Below are 23,191 nucleotides of genomic sequence, written 5' to 3' on the forward strand. Positions count from 1 at the left end.
CGTGCCACACACACACAGACCCCTTCTACTTTCGCCCTCACAGACATACACACACTCTTTCTCTCTGCCCTACACAGAAACACTGCTCTGTCACGATTCTTTTCAAAGGTTAAGTGCAAGTTAATTTGTTTTATTTTTCAGTAATTCCGTTAATGTGTCGCTCAATAGGGTGTCAATCGAAAGATTTCTTGATTATTTTTCAGATAAACAGTGCTTTCATTCTGCTCGCGGGTGTGTGAAAAGAGTGGAGGAACTGTACCTGAGTAAGACGAGAAGGGGTAGAGGGGAGGGGCTCGTTACTTTAGCTTCACACACACACACACACACACGTGCGCAAAACCGGAAACACTAATCTGTCAGGATTTATTTTTACTTTTTTTAAAGGTAAAGTGCAGGTTAATTTGTTTTATTTTTACTTTATATTTTGTGTTAATTATTTTTATGTATTTATTTTTTTGGCTGTGAAACGAATCATTTGAGTTTCCATTTTTTCTTGTGGGAAAATTAAATTTGGTAATTTGGAGTGTTTTGAAATACGAGCTGGCTTCCGGAACGAATTATGCTCGTAATCCAAGGTTTCAATGTATATACAAACAAAAGTAGGAAAAAAAACCTGCTTTTTCTCTATTTTCCATTGTTTAAATAAAAATTTTCAAGGTTTAAACAAACTTTATGTGAGCTCATATAAGAAGATCTCCTCCTCCAGCTTATTGCTCAGCTCTGCTGGAGAGATGGTCCTCAGCAGTAACTCATTTACATAATTTGCATTGAGGACCCGTGAAATGGAGTGAGTTTGAGGTGTGACCAAATGCAAATATTCAGCACATGTTCAGGTTCTTCTTAGAAATTGTATCCTTGAGAAAAGAGGAGCTTCTTAAAGTATTCATTATCTCAGAGCTTTTTTAAAATGAGCTATTGCCTCTGATTTGCTCACTAGTGCTCAAAATACAGTATATCTTTATTTACTTGTGACAATGTCTATTGTTGAAAATACTCTGGAAACAACACTAAATCGTATCGAGCTTAACTGGAGACTGTCTGGGAATAAAATACATAAATAAAAGCTTGCCACCTTTAGTCCCTCTCCTTTACCATGTGATTAAACCTGTGATTACTGATTTCATAATGTTAAGGTAAACGGTATACTTAATAATTTCTCTTGAATGACATTTCATATCAGTTTAAGCATTAAACACACATTTCAGTGTGACCTGTTGCATGAATTTTCTGACAGTAACACCAAACTTAATCCTTTCTGCTTCAGAAAAGCAGGCCTAAGGTTACGGTTCGATTAGTGCTGGGAAACATTTCTGCTCTTTGCATCACACAAATCATTGGCAGAAGTTTCAGTAAGTCTGAATGCCATCAGTGATCCAAACTTTTAAGACCGGCGTATGTACAGGTACCTGTGTCTAGTACCATCGGCCATGTTTTTACATCCACGGTGGCTGAGGCTTCTTTGGATTTCAGGAGCTTCATTATTGCTTGTGTGGTCAGGATACACACTGACTTACTGACCTGCAAAGCACAGACATACAGCAGACATACACACAGAGGAAAGTGATTGTCTATTTACTAAACAAAACCCTGACCATACAGTATATACGCCCATATACGAAAAGACTGTAGATTGAAATTTAATGTTAAATTATGAATGCAGAACTGCTCGACGGTACTATTTACGAGTACAATATCACGAGTTATTATTGAACTTTATTGCAGTGTGAATATTAGCACAGAGTCACTTGTAACTCCTTAATTATGGAAGCTGATGTCTTTTTTTCCCAGACTTCTCCAGCTAGGTTTGAGCTTACAAAGCTGTAAATATGTTCGACAAGTTAAAAACATCATTAGCGTAAATCCGCGTGATGTACGTACCTACCTGGGCCTCCATAAGTGTTCATAAGAAGATTGTAAATCTTATGGTAAACGATAAACTTAAACACTATAAGAGACAAATGATCTGGCTTCCGTCCTTTTATAGATCTCGATATCGATCTCCCGAACAGAAAGATTTAATCATTTTACCTCGACTATCATCTTGACGGTGGGTAGCGTTGTGGCCAGGTTCTGTGGGTGAGGTGGACGGACTGTTACTGGAACACAGCCGGCGTACAGACAGCCGTAAAAAGTGGCAATCAGGTCGATGCCTGCAGCAAAGCAGAGAAATTTCATTATGGAAATTGTTCCAGAGAGAATGCTTAAGGTTGTTTTATTTGACTTTGTGAGCTGAAAAGTCCTGCTATGTGGGTAGTTTCAAGAATTCAAGCATTTCTACATGGGGGTTCAAGTCAAACCGGGACTTTTGATGCATTATTCGTGAATGAAGGTGTAAATGCAATTAACTTTAAAGAAGGCTGTATGTCGGCGCTCACTGCAGCTGATCCCATGAACATTCACTAAGTGAAACACCAGATTCTTGAAAATTGATGGATAACCTTGTGGAAAAACCCAATCTGTCCGTGGGAACTGTAAACACAATCATTCACCAACACCTTTTGCACATTACAGGAACTCATCTGGGAGTGATTGCTTTATCCCCTGTACATTCCTGACCTCACTCCAAGCCTTTTTTACATGTTTGAGCCATTAAAGAGGTTCCTGGGAGGCCAGCGTACTGAGAAAACGTTCTACCTTGATGGTATCCAAGCATGAATTGGTATTGGCATTGGTATAAGTGCACTGGTGTAGCAATGTTCTTTTAGTCTGCACAATCAAAAGTCCTGGTTTGACTTGAACGGCCTTCATAAATCTAGCTGCATAAATGTTGCCAGACTTAATTCCCATAAAGAAATTTAACTCTGGCATTAGAGGGATACAATTTAAAATTTGTCTTTAACCAAGACACACACACTAACACAGAGGTTTCTGACCGCCTCTTACCCGGTGGGTAAACTAGTGCGACATGATCTCCTGCGTTCAGTCTGCCACGCTCCATGAGAGCCACAGCGACTCGCTCGGCACGCTTATGGAGCTGCACACAGGACGCGCTGTTCGCCACGGCACCCTTAACAAACACACGTTTTCCAAAAAGTTAGGGGTGAGTCCACTTATCTTCTCTAGCATTCAGAATCAGAGGTACTGAGCTGACATACCTTGGAGTTGAGCAGCAGAAACAGCGGGTGATCGGGCGTGGCCTGAGCTCTCCACTGCAGAACATCCTGCATGTACAGAAACTGCAGAAACACACAACATACACCCATGTCAGCATGTTGGCATGGCTTACACAAGCAACCAGTACTTGTACAGTTTGTACACACTAAGGATAATGCCTTCAGAAAACTGTCTAGGAACTTTACATCTCGACGTCATCTTAAAAGTTTAAAAGAATTGTCCTGCTTCGACCTGGAAACCCATGTTTTGGATACCTGTCACTATAAAAGCTATGAACCTATTGTGCACTTATGTGATGTCACTATAGGCAGAGTAGAATCCAATGAAATCTATGATTCCTTATGAAAAGTTAGGAATCTTTGATGAAGTCTCTATAAACAAGCTACAAACTGCTACAATCCACCTTTCGAAAAAAATTTTTAATTCCTCTTTGAGTCACGACATGCCATACAAACGAATGAAACGTATGAAACCCTATGATTTTCTACAACCTTGAGACACCATTTTAGCTGATAAATGTAAAGTTTAAAAGTTTCGTAGTTTACTAAATGAGTCACTTAGTTTGTCTGTTGCGCTTCGATAAGCTTACTGATGCCAGGAGAGACACAATCAAACATGCGGACACGTTGTCTGGCAGGAAGGTCTCTTTTTATTAACAGCTAAAGACAGACTTTTTATATGTTTGGCTAAACGCCGGGTGCCATGTACATCTGTTACTACAAAGATTAACCATTTTAACATGTAGTGGTGAAGTCCTGAAGAACAAAGAGTGGAAGTTGTACAGATATCCGTCTGTAGATGAACCAGGAAGTTTTGGCTCCATGGAGGGGAAGAGAGACAAATTAAGAGAAAGACACAAAGAATGAGTGGGAGAGCGTGGGCATTAAATATCAGATCCGAGATGAAAAGAAAAAGAGAGTAGAACTAACGTATTTTATATTTAAAATCCTTACACTAACAAAATGTGTTATTAATGATAAGAACAAAAACAATCACTATTACTAGTTTACGAATAATGGAAATGTCCGTCTATGGTTTTAGGGGTTATATTATTGGTTACAAAGCTGTCTGCGTGTGTGTGTGAAGATGAGTGTGTGTGAGCGTGTGTATCGTACGTGCCTGATCATTATCCTCCAGCTGAGTCACGTCTCTCCCACAGGCCTGAGCGATTCGCTTCCCAGCAACAAGATTCCCTACAATCATGGAGGCAGGTCCCACCTCTAACATGGGGTGGGGCAAACAGGGGGACAAAATATGAGACAGGAAAAACAGGGACAGGGCAAGAAGGTGTGGACACATGTTAAACACAGACACACGCATCAACCTTTAAATCAGGTTAAAAGTATGAGTGTGATGAAATGTATATACATATACAGTACATACTCTATACACACACACACACACACACACACACACACACAGAGGCGGGTACTGTACCTGGTTGTTTCTGCCTGGGTTTTGGCAGGTTGGTGATGCAGGTGTGAGGGCTCATGAGCACGGTGCAGGGGTGCAGAGCTCCCTCCAGGAAACGCTGCTTCGTCTCAGACACGTGAATCCCACCGAGCGCCGCTTTGGGCAGCGTGTTAGCCGGAACCAGCGCCAGGCAGTACACACCCACCTGATGGATGCTGTCGATCGCCTGACACACACACACCCACATATATGCTAAAGGTCAGAATAATACACTCAACCACACACTGGAAAAGAGGAACATCTCACTTAAATCATGAGCTAATAGTTATATTTACTGCTGATAACAAGGTGATTATACTGTTTATTATCACCAGATCACTAAAAATTTCTGCGTATGTATGAATTTAGCTAATTCTTTAAAAACACTAATAATCTTATTTGATAACAGATGCTGAAAAAGTATCGGCACACCATGGCACAGCATGTAAAAAATCTATTACAGAAGAATTTCACGTTAATAAAAAACAAGGATTTTAATACAAAGAATCATCCATATACTGTATACAAAGCTAAAAAAGGGCTTTGTAGTGGTGCACCATCAGAAAGGAAAACATTTACTGTACAGGAAGAAACTCTGTGCTGTTGTCTCCATTAAGGGAGCAAAGCATCCCAAAACATTACTATAGTATTTAACATAAAAATTGCAGTTTTTATAGAAAGAAATACAAAATATAATGAAATAGAAATAGAAATGAATGAATACATTTTGGCGTAGTGGAGCATTAATTATCGAACTTAGAAATTACGTTAAGGGAAGAACAAAGATAGAAAGATCAAAGGAACAATATATTTATATATATATACAGTGTAACCTCGGATTACGAGTAACGTGGTTTACGAGTGTTTTGCAAGACGAGCAACAATTTTGAATAATTTTTTACTTGAAAAACGAGCATTGTCTTAGTTTACGAGCACAGAGTATCATGTTTCACGCATGCGCTTCTTGTTTTAACAACGAGCGTTACGTCATCACAAGTGAGCCAACGTTTTTTCTCTCTCTTGCAGCGGAATTGTAGGTAATCGTCTCTCCTGCTGGGTGAATACACACACAAACACGCTGTGTGTGTGTGTGTTTGTGTGTGTGTGAGATGTGCGTGCGCGCGCACGCACACACACATTAGCGGAGAGACCGTTTTTAAAACCGTTTAAAATTAGCAAGGAACATCGCTGGTCACACTCGCGTGAGCGCATACTAACGGGATTACTACTGTAAAGTAAAACAACAACAACAAAAATTAAAAAGCTCCTCACCTTTGAAAACAGTCACGACAGAGAAGAGTTTGTGTGTTTATTTGGCAACCTAAGAGAAGGGAAGCTGTAAAGCCGAGACCTATCGTCTCCCCTGCTGGGTCTTAGTGCTTGCAGTGTTTTTGAGTGTGTGTGTGTGTGTGTGTGTGGTACCTGTAGCACCCGGCTCATCCACTGAAAGCTGTCTTCCTCCGATGCATCTGGTCGTTGTTCCGCTACCACGACGATCCTCTCATCATGAAGCACACACACAGAAAACACAGCAATCCTAAACACACACACACACACACACACACACACACGCACACACGCACAAGCTTTCAGTAAATTGTCTTAGGGCTACAGAGAGAATGATTATACGCATATCAAATGGTAAATACTTAAATCGCTCACCGTCCTCTGTAGACAAATTTCATCGGCTCCACCGCCAGCGCTGTCGCCACGACATCATCAGCGTTATGTCTCCGCCCACTGACCACCATCAGCCCATCCATCTTCCCTACAACAAACAGCAGCTCGTCCTACCAACAACATGGACAGAAAACAATCAGCACAACCGTAACGTCTGCAGTACCCGCTGTGTGCATCGTGTCTTTGGATAGTGTGTTGATATTTCGACTGTGTACTGCTGTGTTAATACTGGACTCGAACTAACCGGTCCGATGAAGCCGAGCAACGAGGTCCGAGTGAACGGTCGATCGCTAACGGGAGAGCCAGACGCTGTCACTGGAACCGTCTAGAGGCAGAAACAACAGAGAATACAGTGCTTAATACAGTAATTAGGCTTTTGGTTAGAAATGTTAATGATTTATTATGAATTGATTTACTGTGGTTAGGAACTAACCAGAAAACAAATTAACTAATGTTTTGCGTAATATTTGTCAGTAGCTCTGTAGCTATTAATTTAGCAATTAACAATTTAGGCAATGTGCAATATTAGACAGTTATTTTTTGTCTTTAAAAAAATATATATATTATGTTCAATTTAAATATTTGTCTCTCGTCAATTTGTTAAGATTATGCCACAACAACTGGTTTAGTAAAATTTATTTTTTATGTTTTGTTACAAATAATAATAAATAATTAATAAATTCTTGATTGTTAACCTTTTCAACTGTTTCAACTATCAGTTGATGTAAGGGATCTCCACAAGAGGTCACTGTTTAGTTTGTAGTTTTTTGTTTGCAGACTCAGTTTCCCAGAAGGCACCTCGGTCATCACCTGATCCGAGGCAGATCATTAAATCCTCTATAAATAGCTGATTAGTCTGGAAAACTGGGTTGAGCATTGTTGGTTTGTAATCACTGTCATGATCTGGGCATTTTGTTTTTTTGGTTACTTTGTATTTTCATTTATGTTTGAACTTTAGTTCTGTTCATTCTTTTGTCCGAAAAGCCTCTAGTGTGGACAATGTTATATGTTCATTGTGTTTTAGTGTGTGTGGAGCTGATTCGGTGTTGCCATGTTGTGTTGTGTGTTAGAGAATAGGTAAGTAGTTAGCCTCTCTGTGTACCTAGCCTCTCTGTGTTTCTGTGTCCCTTAGCCTAGCCCTGTGTCCCTCTAGTGTTGTAGCTAGTTGCCATGTCTCTAGTTTCCCCTCCAGGTCTCGTCTCGTTTTGTCTTGTTCCTGTTTCAGCTCCATGCTTAGTTTGTGTGTCCCTATCTGTGTAACGGGTCTTAGAGCCGGTCTTCGTCCCCTGTACTGTATGTAATGTCTAGAGCTTGTGTCCCACACTAGAGCCTACGTCTTGTATGTGTCGTCATAGGTGTCTCGCCATATCACCCATGTTTCACATTATGCCTTGCTATAGTTTAGGTTTGTTTGTTAGTTTTGGTTTGGTCGTGTCATTGGGCTTGTTTTTATGTTATTTAATTAAAGACACTTTTCTTTAAAAAAAACAACCATCTATGCCTGCCTGTTTACGCCCACGGCAATAACATCAGCCTGCACCACCCCGAACGTGACAGTTGAGGAAAAATAGAAACCCCATTGTAGGATTATTAACAATTAGATTGTACATAGTGCATTAGATGTCTAATAAGAGAATATATAATAAAAGTGCTAGCTTATTATTAAGTCATTTTTTATTATATAATATAAACATTATTATAATGTAATACTTTTTTCTTTTTTTTTAATGTATTTTCTATCATATTTCTTTTTAGATTTATACTGTCTAATGTTTTTTATTTAAGGTCACGGGCGGTGGTTTAAGCATTTCACTGCATATCGTACTGTGTATGTGACAAATTAAGTTAAATTCTTCCTTGCATTAAAAGACACAGGTCTCATTTAGCCAATACATTTTTTTTTTTGGGGGGGGAGGAGATTTATTCCCCCCTGATTTATCCCTAACTTAGTCGTACCCAAGGCTAACTAATGCCCGCAGGGGTAAAAACCTCTATAACAGTAGCATTCATCACTCCATACCAGTGATTATAATCTGAGCGGAGCAGTAATAACTTCATGGTGCAGGTCAGAGGACACGCTCACCTCGAACACGTTCTTGGTGATGCCCGGCAGGCCATAGTAGGACACACCTGTAGTGCAGGAGCTCACACAGACCTCACCCACTTCGTCGGTCTTGCAGAGGTAAGGCGTTCCTTCTGGTCGCACCACACACACCAGCGCTGACACACACACATAAAAACATGGATATCATATGGCCATCCTGGTGCTGGAACAACTTTGAATCTCCCGGACCTTTAAATAGATCTCTAAATATGGTTTCCATTTGAAAGTTAAACACCGTCTCACCTCCAGGCATCACTTGTCCTACATCCTGCAATGTAAGCACGGCGAGTTTCTCCTCCGTGTCAACTCGGATCACACCGTGACTCAGACTGCTCATGGAGAGGACCGCTTTACCTGGAGGAGGGACTCCCATTTCTGGAGGCCTGGGGTAAAAAAACGTCTCGGGTTACTTTGCTGTAACCCTGTTCCCTGAAAAGGCGGGAACGAGATGCTGCGTGAAAACGCTATGGGAACATCTTGTCATGTTGCCGGTTGTGAAGCATGTGTGTACCAAACACGCCAAATTTTTGGCTTTTATAACCTCGGTCAGGTGACGTCATCTGATAGGACGCACCTGCAGGTTATAAATAGGAGTGAACCGGAAACATTCCTCAGATTGATTTGTCTGAACGGACGTCCGGTCACATAGGCAGTGCGGCATTGGGACGCAGCATCTCGTTCCCGCCTTTTCAGGGAACAGGGTTACAGCAAAGTAACCCGAGACGTTCCCTTTCAAAGGCTACACTCGATGCTGCGTGAAAACGCTATGGGAACGAGAGTGCCAACGCCGCCGCACTGCGAGTGTCTGGACTCCAAGGTTGTGTAGCGTGTGCGCACAAGGCCGAGAAGGTCTCAGAACCATGTCTGGGTAGCTGACTCGAGGACCCGTGAGCCCGGAGTAGCATGAACATCCAAACTATAAATGTAATTAATGTGTGCGGAGAGGACAACCCTCCGTGTCACACACTTGCTGCAGGGGAATACCTCTTGCTAGTGCAATAGATGAGGTGATCCCCCTGGTTAAATGAGCCCTGATTCCTAGAGGCGAAGTGAGCCCACGCGCCTCATAGGAGAGGGCAATAAGCCCAGTGTAGTGGGGGCCACCCCCTGTTGCGGCCCCAGACCATGTAAAAGCTGCTTTGACTTACGCCACTAGCTGATGCGGTGGACGTAAATCTAAAGAGCACGTACTGGACAAAGTAAGTGAAGTCTTGCTGCAAGGGAATATCTCTTGCTAGTGCAATTGATGAGGCGATTCCCCTGGTTGAATGAACCCTGATTCCTAGAGGCGAAGTGAGCCCACGCGCCTCATAGGAGAGGGCAATAGCATCTCTCATGCCGCTTGCGGCTTCAAAACATGTAAAAGCTGCTCTGACGTACGCCACTGGCTAATGCGGTGGACATAAATCTGAAGAGCACGTACTGCAAATGTGTGCGGAGAGGACCAACCCTCCGCATTACAGACTTGCTGCAAAGGAATGCCTCTTGCTAGTGCAATTAATGAGGCGATTCCCCTGGTTGAATGAACCCTGATTCCTAGAGGCGAAGTGAACCCACGCGCCTCATAGGAAAGGGCAATAGCATCTCTCAAGTAGCTTGCGGCTTCAAAACATGTAAAAACTGCTCTGACTTACGCCACTGGCTAATGCGGTGGACGTAAATCTGAAGAGCACGTACTGGACACAGTAAGTGAAGTCTCTCCTGCTCCGAAGCTGTAAAGGCGGAGGACAGAAGGCTTCAAAACAATAGGATGCATATTGGCAAATGTGTGCGGAGAGGACCAACTCTCCGCATTACAGACTTGCTGCAAAGGAATACCTCTTGCTAGTGCAATTAATGAGGTGATTCCCCTGGTTGAATGAACCCTGATTCCTAGAGGCGAAGTGAACCCACGCGCCTCATAGGAGAGGGCAATAGCATCTCTCACGTAGCTTGCGGCTTCAAAACATGTAAAAACTGCTCTGACTTACACCACTGGCTAATGCGGTGGACGTAAATCTGAAGAGCACGTACTGAACACAGTAAGTGAAGTCTCCCCTGCTCCGAAGCTGTAAAGGTGGAGGACAGAAGGCTTCAAAACAATAGGATGCATATTGGCAAATGTGTGCGGAGAGGACCAACTCTCCGCATCACAGACTTGCTGCAAAGGAATACCTCTTGCTAGTGCAATTGATGAGGCGATTCCCGTGGTTGAATTAACCCTGATTCCTAGAGGCGAAGTGAACCCACGCGCCTCATAGGAGAGGGCAATAGCATCTCTCACGCAGCTTGCGGCTTCAAACATGTAAAAGCTGCTCTGACTTACGCCACTGGCTAATGCGGTGGATGTAAATCTGAAGAGCACGTACTGGACACAGTAAGTGATGTCTCTCCTGCTCCGAAGCTGTAAAGGCGGAGGACAGAAGGCTTAAAAACAATAGGATGCATGTTGGCAAATGTGTGTGGAGAGGACCAACCCTCCGTGTCACATACTTGCTGCAAGGGAATACCTCTTGGTAATGCAATTGATGAGGCGATTCCCCTGGTTGAATGAGCCCTGATTCCTAGAGGCGAAGTGAGCCCACGCGCCTCATAGGAGAGGGCAATAGTTGTCCGATCCTCTTAGAGAGGTAACACCACTTAGAATAGTCTTAATTACGCTGGCTGGAAGACCAGCTTGACTTAGAGTCAGAGAGTAGTAAAGGGGACATTTGCTGATCTTGCGAGGCAAAGAGGTCCACCTACGCTACATGGGATTTTCCAAGAATGTAAATCGCCCTGAGGGACAGGAATCTGGTGCGCTAGCTATTTAGCGGCGCGAGCACAGTCCGCCCTGGCGATTAATATACGAGACTGCCATAGTGTTGTCCACCCGCACTAGGACATGGTAGTCTCAACTGCTGGAGGAAGTGCTTTAGGGCCTGAAATAGAGCCATGATTTTGAGGCAATTGAGTGCCGCGCAAAAAGATGGCCTCTCCAGCTCCCTTGGGCTGGACGGTCATTTAAGACCGCACCCCAGCCCATGAGGGAAGCGTCTGTCGTTAGCATCTGCGACGACAAGACGAACTTAGAGTGGGACCCAGAGTCAGAAACCGGGGTCTGAACCACATAGGAAGGGTACGAAGCACCTGGCGCGTAGCCCTTATTGGGGATTGGCCCTAGAGTAAAATCCCCTGGTTCTTAGCCACAACTGAAATGCTCTCATGTGCAGAAGGTCCAAAGGTGTCACCGTGGATACAGCTGCCATGAGAGCTAAGATCTCTGAAAGTGATGGTCACTTTCTGGTCTAGCTTGATTTCCTTGATGGTGTTGAGAATGGATTCGACACGAGCGGGAGACAGCTGTGCCCGCTTACGCTCAAATTCCATGTGACACCCAAAAATGTTGTCCTCTAAACAGGAAAGAGCATGCTTTCATGGCATTGGATCTCAATCCTAGGAAACAAAGATTAGCTAGAACGACATGCTGATGTCGAAGCGCTAGCTACTGAGACTGGGCCGGCCAGTCATGTAATTCAATACGGATCCTCTGGAGTCGTAAGAGCCAGAAATACATCCATGTATTTTGTGTATGTGCGGGTGAAAAAGCTAGACCAAATGGAAGGACCCGATACTGGTAAGCTTCGCCCCCGAAAGCGAACCTCAGGAACCTCCTGTGTTGTGGCAATATTTCCATTGATTTATTTTTAGATAGCGGTAAAGCCCGCAAAATCTAAAAAATTGGACGCAGCCCTCCGTTTCTCTTGCACTTTCCGGTTTCATGGAAGTGGAGACCACGCCATTGAAGGGTGGGTGATGTGAGAACTGAATCCTGTAGTTTCTCTGTACAGTGCTTAGTGCCCAAGGAGATATACTTGGCAGTAGCTTCCACGCTGCCAGTTTCTCAGAAAGGGGCAAAGCTCAGCGGCTTGGTTAAACGGGGGGGATGTTAGATGTTCGGCATCCTGAAACACGGCAGGAAAAACCCGAAGAACTAACATTTTATTGGAGACTGGAGTTGCCCGAAACACCAGTGGTGGCGGAGCAAGAACACCAACCTCCTGGGGGTGCCAGGGAGAACACTTTATTCTTTAAAAGGAATTCTGCGTGCCTATCCCCATTGGGGGGCCACCCCCCACGGTCCTGGGCACATGAACCTCAGGGCTTTTTTGTGAAGACAATATAGTCTGACCTCTTTTGAGGCGGATCCCGGTCGAGACTGGGTGGCCGACAGTCCCGACTCTTGAGCAAGGCGGGGAAGGAATTTCCCGAAGGCTAGTTATACAAACTTCGCCTCATGAACCTAGTGGCGACCGAGTTAACGACATCGCCAAGTAGGCCGGGAGGCGAGATGGGGCATCGAGGAGGAATACACGATCCTTCTCCTTAATGCCCCTGAGATTCAACCACAAGTGCCTCTCCGCGGAGACCATAGCAGCCATAAAACGGCCGATAGCACGAGCCGTCTGCTTTGTTGCACGAAGAGACAAGTCTGTGGCCCGGCGTAAATCCAATACGCCTTACCTTGCAGAGCCCCGCCAGTACTCAAGTCTCTCAGCAGGTCAGCCTGGTAGGCGTGCAAAACCGCCATGGTGTGCAATGCGCCAACCTGACCTGCTGCCTGAAAAGCTTTTCCCTCCAGGGAAGATAAAAAGTCTACACAACTTGAAAGGAAATAATAGCTTTTCAGGAAGGATGATGTCCCAGAAGAGAGATAGCCTGGAAGCGTCTCTTCTATCTGGGTGTCATCATATAACTCCGCGCTTCTACCTCAACTATATTTAAATAAATAAATAAGTTGATGGCAGGAAAACACGGGATGAATACAGCTTACTCCATGAAAGGGTTAACTTATATGGAGATTGCTAAGAAAAGGGGAGAGAGCGTCGTTGAGGCTCCGCCCCCGGCCACCCGACAGAACCTGCCGTCTATGTTTTTTTTTTTTTTTTTTTATTATTATTTTTAAGTGCTTAGAGCCTATTACCATCTCCGCGGAAGCAAGAGAGAATGTTTATCCTTGCCCATTCACAAGAAGCGCGGCGCGCGCTTGCGAGCGGACAGAGGGATTTCCCGATCCGATGAGAACGCGAAAGAAAGGAGTTTTAAATCCGTCTCTCACTGCTCTGCCGGATGCACGTGTTTAAGCCCCAGGAATGCGCGGCGGCTCGAAGATTCTCAAGGAATGCGAGGCGCGCGCGTAGCACTTAATCGAAGCAGTAAAGTGTAGAGTTAGCCCTCCGATATGGATTATACACACGGAGGGACATCTCGTTTAAACTCTGCCATTATCGGTGAGTTAAACACTTATTTTTGCTGGTTAGACACAACACGCTCACAACTAGACAAGGTGAAGACAAGAATCTGAGGAATGTTTCCGGTTCACTCCTATTTATAACCTGCAGGTGCGTCCTATCAGATGACGTCACCTGACCGAGGTTATAAAAGCCAAAAATTTGGCGTGTTTGGTACACACATGCTTCACAACCGGCAACATGACAAGATGTTCCCATAGCGTTTTCACGCAGCATCGAGTGTAGCCTTTGAAAGGGAACACACACGCACACACTGAGTTGTATCACAAGGTTTAAGATAAATACAACATTGTGTTTTAAAAATAATACAACAAATTGCATTAAAGTGTCAATGGAAATTCCTTATAGGAACCTGTGTGTGTGTGTGTGTGTGTGTGCGTGCGTGCGCATATACCTGCGTATTGCGACAGTCAGAGCCTCAGATGAGCTAGCACAGGGACAAATCACCTCGGGCCTCAAACCTCGAGCCTGAAACACGTTCAAGAAAGCATCGCAGGAGGAGATTGACCCTGCACACACACACAAACACACACACACCACAAGCATACTTATTCTTTTCTCATCATATACTGGACATACTGACTTTTTGCATTTGTCTGTGTGTGTGTGTGTGTGTGTGAACTCACATGGATTGGCTCCGTCTGCCACGATCAGCATGCGTAATGAGCTCAGACTGATGTCCCTCTGATCTCTCTGAGACAGCAGTGACCAGTGCATGTCCCTGGACTTCACCACAGCAACGCGTGCTGCCCGGGAACAACGTATATATATATATATATACACACACACACAAACAAGTGCACACACACAAATCACATGTCAGCACTAAAAGCCACACACACACTTTAACACACAACAGAAATACAAAATATAGAGTATAAATATCACATGCATTTACTCTCCCCAATGTCAACATGTACAGTATATATGTGAGCAAATGGAGTTATGGACTGGAGAACACACACACACACACACACACACACGGGATGCTTCTGACCTTTGTACGCGTGTACTTTTTGGATCCAGCTCAAAGGGTTGACCTTCATCAGGGAGTATGGGATGCTGATCACGTGCATCCGGTTCATCACACTCTACCACACGTCGTCACGGTTACCGAACACAATACAAACACACGAATACCAAAAACAGGGTATTGATGAGAGATTCACATTGGAAATAACCATACAGTATGTGTGCAGGTGTGTTTGTAGTGTGGTGCCATTAACAGTACACTGTACAGTCTTATGCAAAAGTTTTGATAAATACAGTGTATTACATTTTTTATAAATTTTGACTTGGAATAACAAGCACTGTCTTGGTTTACGAGTATCATGTATCACGCATGCACTTCTTGTTTTGACGCAGAGCGTCACGTGAGCACAACTGAGCCTATGTTTTCTCTTTCTCTTGCGCTGCGGAATTGTGGGTAATCGTCTTTTTTCCTGCTGGGTCTTAGTGCACGTCCCTTACTGGTATAATTAACATACGTGCGCCCGTGTACTGTTTACTGTAACACTGTGACCGTGTGTGTGTGTGTGTGACATACATATTTGTCACACATATTTTATTTTGTGTTTGTAAGCGTGTTTGTAAAAGTGTGTGTATAGTGTGCGTGTATTGATTATAATAACACGTGTGTGTGCGTGTATAAAGCAAAAGCAAGTCTCATTAGACGGTAAAGATCCATTTTTTCTCTTCCTCTCTGTATCAGCCTGTCATGTTTCACTTCACCTTTGAAAAGAATCGCGACAGGGTAGAGTTTTTGTGTAAGGCAGAGAGTGTGCGTCTGTATGTGTGTGGGAAGCCGAGAGGAGGAGGGGGTGGGAGGTGTGCTGTAAAGGCGAGAGTGTGTGTGTGTGTTTGTGTGTGTTCGCACGCGCGTGTAATTTGACACCATGCTCCCTCACTCACATCAACACACACACACTTGCCTTTACAGCCCCCTCCCACTCCCTCCTCTCTGCCTTACACAGAAACACTGCTCTGTCGCGATTATTTTAAAGATAAAGTGCAGGTTCTTTTTGTGTGACTAGCGATGTTGCTTGCTAATTTTTTTGATAAAACAGTCTCTCCGTTAATGTGTGTGTGTGCACGCACATCTCTCTCACACACACACACACACACAGCGCCTGTGTGCATAAATGGAAAGTTAATTTGTAAAGTTTAAGTTAATTTGTTTTATTTTTACTTAATATTTTGTATAAATTATTTTTATGCATTTATTTTTTTTGGGGGGGCTGTGGAACAAATAATTAGAGTTTCCATTATTTCTTATGGGAAAATTAAATTTGGTTTACGAGTGTTTTGAAATACAAGCCCACTTCCGGAACGAATTATGCTCGTAATCCAAGGTTCCACTGTAACAGATTTTGGTGATTTTTTTTATTTTTTATTAAACAGATGTTAACATAGTCTTTCTTGAAAATCCTTAAGAGACGCAATTCAATTTATGACATGAAACGTAACTATGCATCAATGTTTGCTAAAAATATTATGTTTTTTTTTTTATTTACAAGAGAGATCTTTTTAATAAAAAAAATCACCAACACCTGTTAATTATCAAGGGGTGCCTAAACTTCCAAATAAGACTGCATTTACTGTATATACAGTGTAACCTTGTATTACGAGCATAATTCGTTCCGGAAGCGGGCTCTTATTCCAAAACACTCGTAAACCAAACCGAATTTTCACGTAAGAAATAATAGAAACTCTAATTATTCGTTCTACAGCCCAAAAAAAAAACATAAATATAATTAACCCAAAATATAAAGTAAAAATAAAACAAATTAACTTTACCTGCACTTTACCTTAAAAAAAATTTAATAAATAAAAGATAAGTGTTTCCGTTTATGCTCGCAGGCGCTGTGTGTGTGTGTGTGTGTGTTTTTGTGTATGTGTGTAAAGTAGGAGGAGGAATCAGCCCCTCCTGTCTCGCCTTTCTCATCTTACACAGTAAACCTTTCTTTTCTCTTATTTAAATTCACACAAACTCACACAGACACCCACACACACTCACACACACACACACACACACACACACACTCTAACAGAAAGACGGAAAGAAGGAAAATTAGCAAGGAATATCACTAATGACACTCGCGTGAGCGCATGCTAACAGAAACACTGCTGTAAAGTAAAATAAACTAATGAACCTGCACTTTACCTTTGCGTCACTTTACCGTCATTTAGAAACGCGACAGAGCAGTGTGTCTGTGTAGAGTAGAGAGTGTGTGTGTGTGTTTCTGTGTGTATTAAGCTAAGAGAGGATGGGTGTGTGTGTTTGTGTGTGTGTGTGAAGGGGCACGGTGTCAAGTTACGCGCAAAAGGCTGAAACAGAGAGAGAGAAAATGGATTTGTAACCTCTCTAATCTTTTAAGTCTTTATTGAGACTTTCTTTCGCTTTACGCGCACACACACGTGTTATAAGAAACAGTACTGTACACATGCACTTACAAACACAAAATAAAATATGTTTTACACACACACACACGTGGTCACAGTGTTATAGTAAACAGTTTACACGTGCACGGATGTTGTTTATACCAGTTAGAGACAAGCACTAAGACCCAGCAGGGAAGACGATTACCCACAATTCCGCAGCGCAAGAGAAAAAAAACATTGCCTCAGTTGTGATCACATGACACTCAGCGTCAAAACAAGAAGCACATGCGTAATACATGATACTCTGTACTCGTAAACCAAGAGTTGTTCGTTTTCCAAGTCAAAATTTATTACAAATCTTTGCTCGTCTTGCAGAACACTCGCAAACCGCATTACTCGCAATCCGAGGTTTCACTGTACAGCGGAACTGGACAATCAATGGCACTGTTAGCTCATGTATGTAAAAGATGGTGGATAGCGCTCGCTTCTGAGAGTGTTACTCTGCCCCAGGACGAAGCATGAACTGTGGTCTCATGGTGGACGTCTCTGAGGAGCATTGAATTGTATTGCTAGACAAAGCTCACTGGATGTTATCTCACCTGCAATTTTACATTTACACTCTCATAGTCACGTTCATGTTCCTCACGTGCGTGGGTGGGTGTGTGTGTGTGTGTAAAAATGTACTGTGTGCAGGGGTGTATACTCACAGTTAAAACACCATGCCAAAGGCCTGCATCACGTTTAAAGTCCAGAACATTAGTGATGGTCTCACCTACAGATTGAGAAAAACAAAACAAGAGACATAGTGAGACGCAGACAGACAGTAAGTAAGAGAAACAACAAAGGAGACAAAGCGAGAAACAGGGAGAGAGTGACATACAGACAGAGAGTAAGAGAAACAAACAGAGTGAGAGAGACAGAGAGAGAAAGGGACGGAGAAAGACAGTAAATAAGTCAAGCAAAGCAAGAAACAAAGCAAGACAGAAAGAGAGAGAGAGAGAGAGAGAAAAAATAGATGATCACTGTTATTATTATTATTATTATTATTATGCACATGTATTTATATATATGATTTTTATTTTGTTTACGAGTCACTTTATCTTTAACTATATGTCTCTACTTTTTTTTTTTATATACAGTAATTTATTACTTTTCTATACAGATTTTTTTTTTCCTGCTATTTTTTGTGCCCTATTTCTAAGCTTTGGCAATAGAGAGAGAGAGAGAGAGAGAGAGACTGGTATCACCTTAATCATTTAAACCCCAATGTACATTACGTTTCTAAAAGAAATGCATGGCATTGAGTTCATCTTAACATCAGACACACAGCCAAGTCCATCACACATTCACACCATCCCACCATCACTCATCTCCTTCACGTCCCATACTGCCAGAAAAATGAGCAGTGGAAAATGCCAACATTCCCATCTGGAAATTAATCACAGCACAGTACACTCTCACTACAAAGCATTCACAGCATCTGTCTGATCCGACTCGGATCATGTGACTATTGTTTGATGTTGGCCATTCAAGTAAACAGCGAAGGAGGAAATTAGGCACAAGACAGCATCTGACTCAGAGTGTCACTTATCTTTTGCTTTAACTCTGGACTAATGCAGTACTGTATATTGGTAGACATTGCAAACACCTACTCACCCTCAGTGTACCCGCAGGCCTGCGTCAGTGCGTGGCAGTGAGCCAGCATGGCAGAGTGGGACACAGTGATGCCCATCGTGCTGCCTTCCTTACTCGTCTTATACTGCAGACATGCAAAGGGGATTTTAAGATGCAAAATCAGGACACTTGTTTTATTAATACCAAGAAGCACTAAAAATCTTTACTGACTCAATTTTTAGATTTTTCATTAATTACACAACTATACAGATGGTTCTGGAGCGATGACTGCTGAAAAATAAATACACTTCCACTTTTCTAGAGCCAAAGATTGATGTGCAAATGATTCTGAGCTTTATCAAATCAAGTGAGTTTTACTGTCTTTCCTCCATAGCCCTTGTACACATTCTACGTGGCAAAAATTCAATAACGTGCTGGAAACATTCCGTAGAGATTTTTGACATGACAGCATTACGCAGTTGCCGCAGACTTGTCGGCATTACATGGATGAATCTTCTGTTCCACCACATCCCGAAGGTGCATAATTGGATTGAGGTTGGATGACAGTTTGAGTACCGTGAACTCATTGCAACGTTCAAGAAACCAGTTTGATTATAGTCAGCAACAATTCTCATGGACGTTGTGGCATTTAAATCATGCTCAATTGGACCAGGGGGCTTAAAGCATACCAAAAAAATATTCCCCCCACCATACCACTGCCACTACTAGCTTGAACCATTGATACAAGGAACTGTGGATCCATGCTTTCATATTGTTTGTGATGAATTCTGACCCTACTGAGCCTGAGTGAATCATAGCTGCAGGTTCCTGTTCTTAGCTCACAGGAGCGGCACCCCGTGTGGTCTTCTGGTGCTGTATCCCATCTGCTCCAAAGTTCAACGTGTTGCGTGTTTAGAGATGCTCTTACTGTCACCTTTCTATCAGCTCAAACTTGTCAAAATCACTTAAATCACCTTTTTTCCCATTTTAATGCTCAGTTTGAACTGTTTCAGCAAATCATCTTGACCTTGGCATGTGATCGGCTGATTAGATATTTTCTCGACAAGCAGTTGAACGGGAGTACCTAATAAAGTGGCCAGTATTATACTAGCCAATCAATATTGTCATGAATTGTGTTATTTTCATCATTGTGCTAACTTTATGTTAATAGTACAAAAAAATTGCACTAAAATCTATTTCTGGACCTGTTCTTGTTCCTTACCGACAAATATAATATAAATGAACTCCTACGGAACTGACAGAAAGTGCAGGTGTACTGTAGCACATGACCCATGGCACTTACCTCAATGTAGGCTGTCTCATTGCTGCTATCTCTGATTGGAGGATTCCAATCTTTAGGCGGTTTTACAACATGTTTCCCATCGGTAACAAACCACAGCAAACGCGGCCAACCTGCACACACAAACACTTGCTTTATACAGGTAGTTCCCCTACCTATGAACGAGTTCTGTTCTGGGAGCGCGTTCGTAAGACAGATTTGTTCTTAAGTCCGACAAAGTAAGACTTATACGTCTTTGACATGAATAAACAGTATCCACTCAACTAAATCTCTGTCCCCTTTCCTCACACTGCCATCATGTGGTCAAAAACAGTAACGTGATATTTTATTATTTAGTAATATACTTTAACAGAAATGTGAAATGTACTGTAAGTGTCGTCTCTGCGCCTTTAAATCGGGAGGAAAATCCCGCATGCCATTTTGTCTCAGAGCTGTTTTCCACTGTATTGGACTGTAAACTTTTAAAAACTTTGAAAGTTTTTTCGAAATTGGGATTATGTACCATCAGGACAGCTTCACACGACAGACATATGCTATCATCATGCTCTCGGACTGATTCATTAAAATAGATAAGGCCGACTCATTTCTCCTGCACCCCCAAACGCACACACATACTGTACAATATACTGGACTTTGGACATTTTATACATTCACTTACACACTGAAAATACTGTATTTAACTGCTTATAACTGTAAATATTTGTATCTGGTATCACTGCAGGGTCTATTGTTTTGTACAATATACATGAGCTACTTCTACGATTTGTCCGCATCTACGAATGTTTGTAGAACCGTGGTATATTCGTATCTGCGGAAATTTGTAACTCGAATGTTCGTAAGACAGGGACTACCTGTACACAGACTAGACACAGGCTCTAAAAAACATGAACTGTAATTATTTTCAGCATCCATTGCTTTACAAGTTATGTAAAACTTTTTTTTTCCTTTCCTATAAATTACTAATAAAACTATTCGCAACTATTATGCCTCCAAATCAATATTCAAAATGTTAAAGGAACTCTAAATAATTCTCAGTGGTTCTAATAATACTGAATATAGGATGTCTGGACATGTCAGGAGCATGGGCACGATGTGGGAACTCCATCAGATACACAAGCAGATTCACACACTCGACATGGGGTAGCCAATTTGTCTACTGTCATGTTTTTGAAAGTTCAGAAGTAAGTCGAGATCCCAGAGGAAACCAGACACAGGAAGAACACATGGGAGAATACATTGAGAGTAACTTTTTTAATATAATAGAGTTACAGTATAGAATCAACAGTAAAAAAAGTGAATTCATTTTTATTCAGACCTCAGCGCAACATAGCAGCAGAAAATGTGCCCATTGTAGTCTCAGATTTCCGTGGACTTCTGCTGTTGTGGTCAACCCATCAAAATTTTCAACGAGTTGTATTCTGAAGTGCTTTTCTGCTTCACCACAGTTGTCAAGAGTAATTTCTTATTTAGAAGAGTAATTGCTTATTTCAGTAAATTCCTATCATCTCAAACCAGTCTGGCTATTCTCCCTTTGACATACTGCATAAGTAAGCCATTTCTGCCTGCAGTACCACTATGCAATTTATGTTTTGTGCTTGTTTGATTTTTGCACCGTTCTGCACCAAACAACAGATCAGCAGTTTCCCAAATGCTCAAACCAGTCCATCTGGCAACAAAAACCATGTCATGGTCAAAGTCATTGAGATTACATTTCCCCATTCTGATGATAAATGAGCATTAACTGCAGCTTTTGACCTGTATCTGCATGATCTTTTGCACTGTGCTGTTGCCAAATGCTTGGCTGACTGGATAACGGCATAAAGTAACAAGTAAATGTACAGATGTTTCTAATACAGTGGGTGGTGTGGTTTGGCATCATAGCTTGAATTAGTGTTCCAGCTCCCATTCTCTATCCTGATTACACACAACGTTCATTCATCTTTTAGGCCGTTTACCCTGCACAGGGTTGCGGGGGGCCTGGAACCTATCCCAGGAGACTTTGGGCACGCTCACTATAGGCAATTATCAGTAAAACTGATCTCTGAAAACTGGTCTTTGGACTGTGGGAGGAAACCAGATTACTTGGAGGAAACCCATCAAACATGGGAGAACATGCAAACTCCACGCACACAGACCCGAGATGGGAATCGAACCCTGGTTAAACACTATGCCACCATGTGATGAATAGAATTTCTATTTATATTACTTGCAATATCATGACACTATATTAAGTATATTTAAAGGCCTATTTTACATTGTTATATATCGAAACTTTTACATGGATATTATAGCCTCCTGGCATTTTGTTCGCCTGAATTGCCTGAGCAAATCGGCAGCCTTGTTTCAGAATAATCCCAAGTAATTCTAAATATCCTGAATTACTGTAAATATTTCTAATTCGTTCCAATAATTATGAATAAGCATAAATGATTCCAAATGGTCCTGAATCAATCTGAATAACCTTTAAATCCATAAATTTAAAATTATTTTGGAGTAGTTGAATGGTCATTGTAATTGATTCACAATAATTGTGAATATTTCTGAACAAGTCTGAAAAGTTTACGATGTCTCTAAATAATTAAGAACATAAAAACAAATTGTTAAATGATTCTAAATGATTCATATTAAATTATCATGAATGAATCATTCCAGCTGGTTGCGAATGAATCAGATCCTTTATATTCGATTCTGAATGAATAAAAATTATTCTTAAAAATTCAGACTGATTTTGAATAAATGTGAACATTCTAAGATGTCTAAGCGTCATTAAGCATTAAGTACAATTAAGCTAAATGAGTAAATGAATGGAACTGTAAATAAATTACTCTAGCTGGTTGAATGATTCACCGAGTCACTAAGACTGATTCTAAATGACTCAAAAGAAACAACTTGTTTGCATGGGGTACTGACCTTTAAACGTGGCCACCTCTCCAGTGTGAGCTTTAGGAAGGCCTTTCTGACACACATCAGTAGTTAAAGCCAGAGTCACACCACAGCTGCCTAAGAGAAACCCGATCTGCTGGCTGCCCGCATCCTGCACACAAAGAGACGGAGAGAAAAGAAAGACGTGGAGAAGGTCAAACCTTTAGAGTTTTGCCAGCCGAGGTCTCAATTCAGTGAACTGAGGCAGACATAAAGTAAAGAGAAGTGCAGTGCGAGTGTTCTTGGTCTCTTATCACACTCTCTTGTTACCCTGTATATCTTTCTCACACACATACTATCTAAAATCTCTTCTCGTGCTTTCTGTCGTCTGAGAGGAGACGAGGGTGTGAGCAG

The 23,191-nt window shown here is 42.1% G+C and overlaps 1 protein-coding gene across 4 annotated transcripts in view; it reads right to left on the reverse strand.

The window, feature by feature from the left end:
- Positions 1–23,191, reverse strand: part of dip2a (disco-interacting protein 2 homolog A) — a 144,569-nt gene that overhangs the window by 19,128 nt on the left and 102,250 nt on the right. For all 4 annotated transcript variants that reach the window (XR_008360466.1, XM_053496091.1, XM_053496090.1 and 1 more), the window contains 18 exons: positions 22,826–22,949; positions 19,919–20,028; positions 18,658–18,760; positions 17,709–17,773; positions 14,618–14,711; positions 14,247–14,366; positions 14,015–14,129; positions 8,594–8,733; positions 8,330–8,466; positions 6,491–6,571; positions 6,229–6,356; positions 5,989–6,103; positions 4,552–4,753; positions 4,234–4,334; positions 3,096–3,176; positions 2,884–3,007; positions 2,029–2,150; positions 1,407–1,518 (listed from right to left, as the gene is read on the reverse strand). Coding sequence is in view for 3 of the 4 variants with exons in the window: in XM_053496091.1 (XP_053352066.1) it covers positions 1,407–1,518; positions 2,029–2,150; positions 2,884–3,007; positions 3,096–3,176; positions 4,234–4,334; positions 4,552–4,753; positions 5,989–6,103; positions 6,229–6,356; positions 6,491–6,571; positions 8,330–8,466; positions 8,594–8,733; positions 14,015–14,129; positions 14,247–14,366; positions 14,618–14,711; positions 17,709–17,773; positions 18,658–18,760; positions 19,919–20,028; positions 22,826–22,949 (2,074 nt within the window). In the remaining variant the exon portion in view is untranslated. The remainder of the gene's footprint in view (positions 1–1,406; positions 1,519–2,028; positions 2,151–2,883; positions 3,008–3,095; positions 3,177–4,233; positions 4,335–4,551; positions 4,754–5,988; positions 6,104–6,228; positions 6,357–6,490; positions 6,572–8,329; positions 8,467–8,593; positions 8,734–14,014; positions 14,130–14,246; positions 14,367–14,617; positions 14,712–17,708; positions 17,774–18,657; positions 18,761–19,918; positions 20,029–22,825; positions 22,950–23,191) is intronic.

Source organism: Clarias gariepinus, chromosome 5, assembly GCF_024256425.1.
Source record: "Clarias gariepinus isolate MV-2021 ecotype Netherlands chromosome 5, CGAR_prim_01v2, whole genome shotgun sequence".
NCBI classification, from domain to species: Eukaryota; Metazoa; Chordata; class Actinopteri; order Siluriformes; family Clariidae; genus Clarias; species Clarias gariepinus.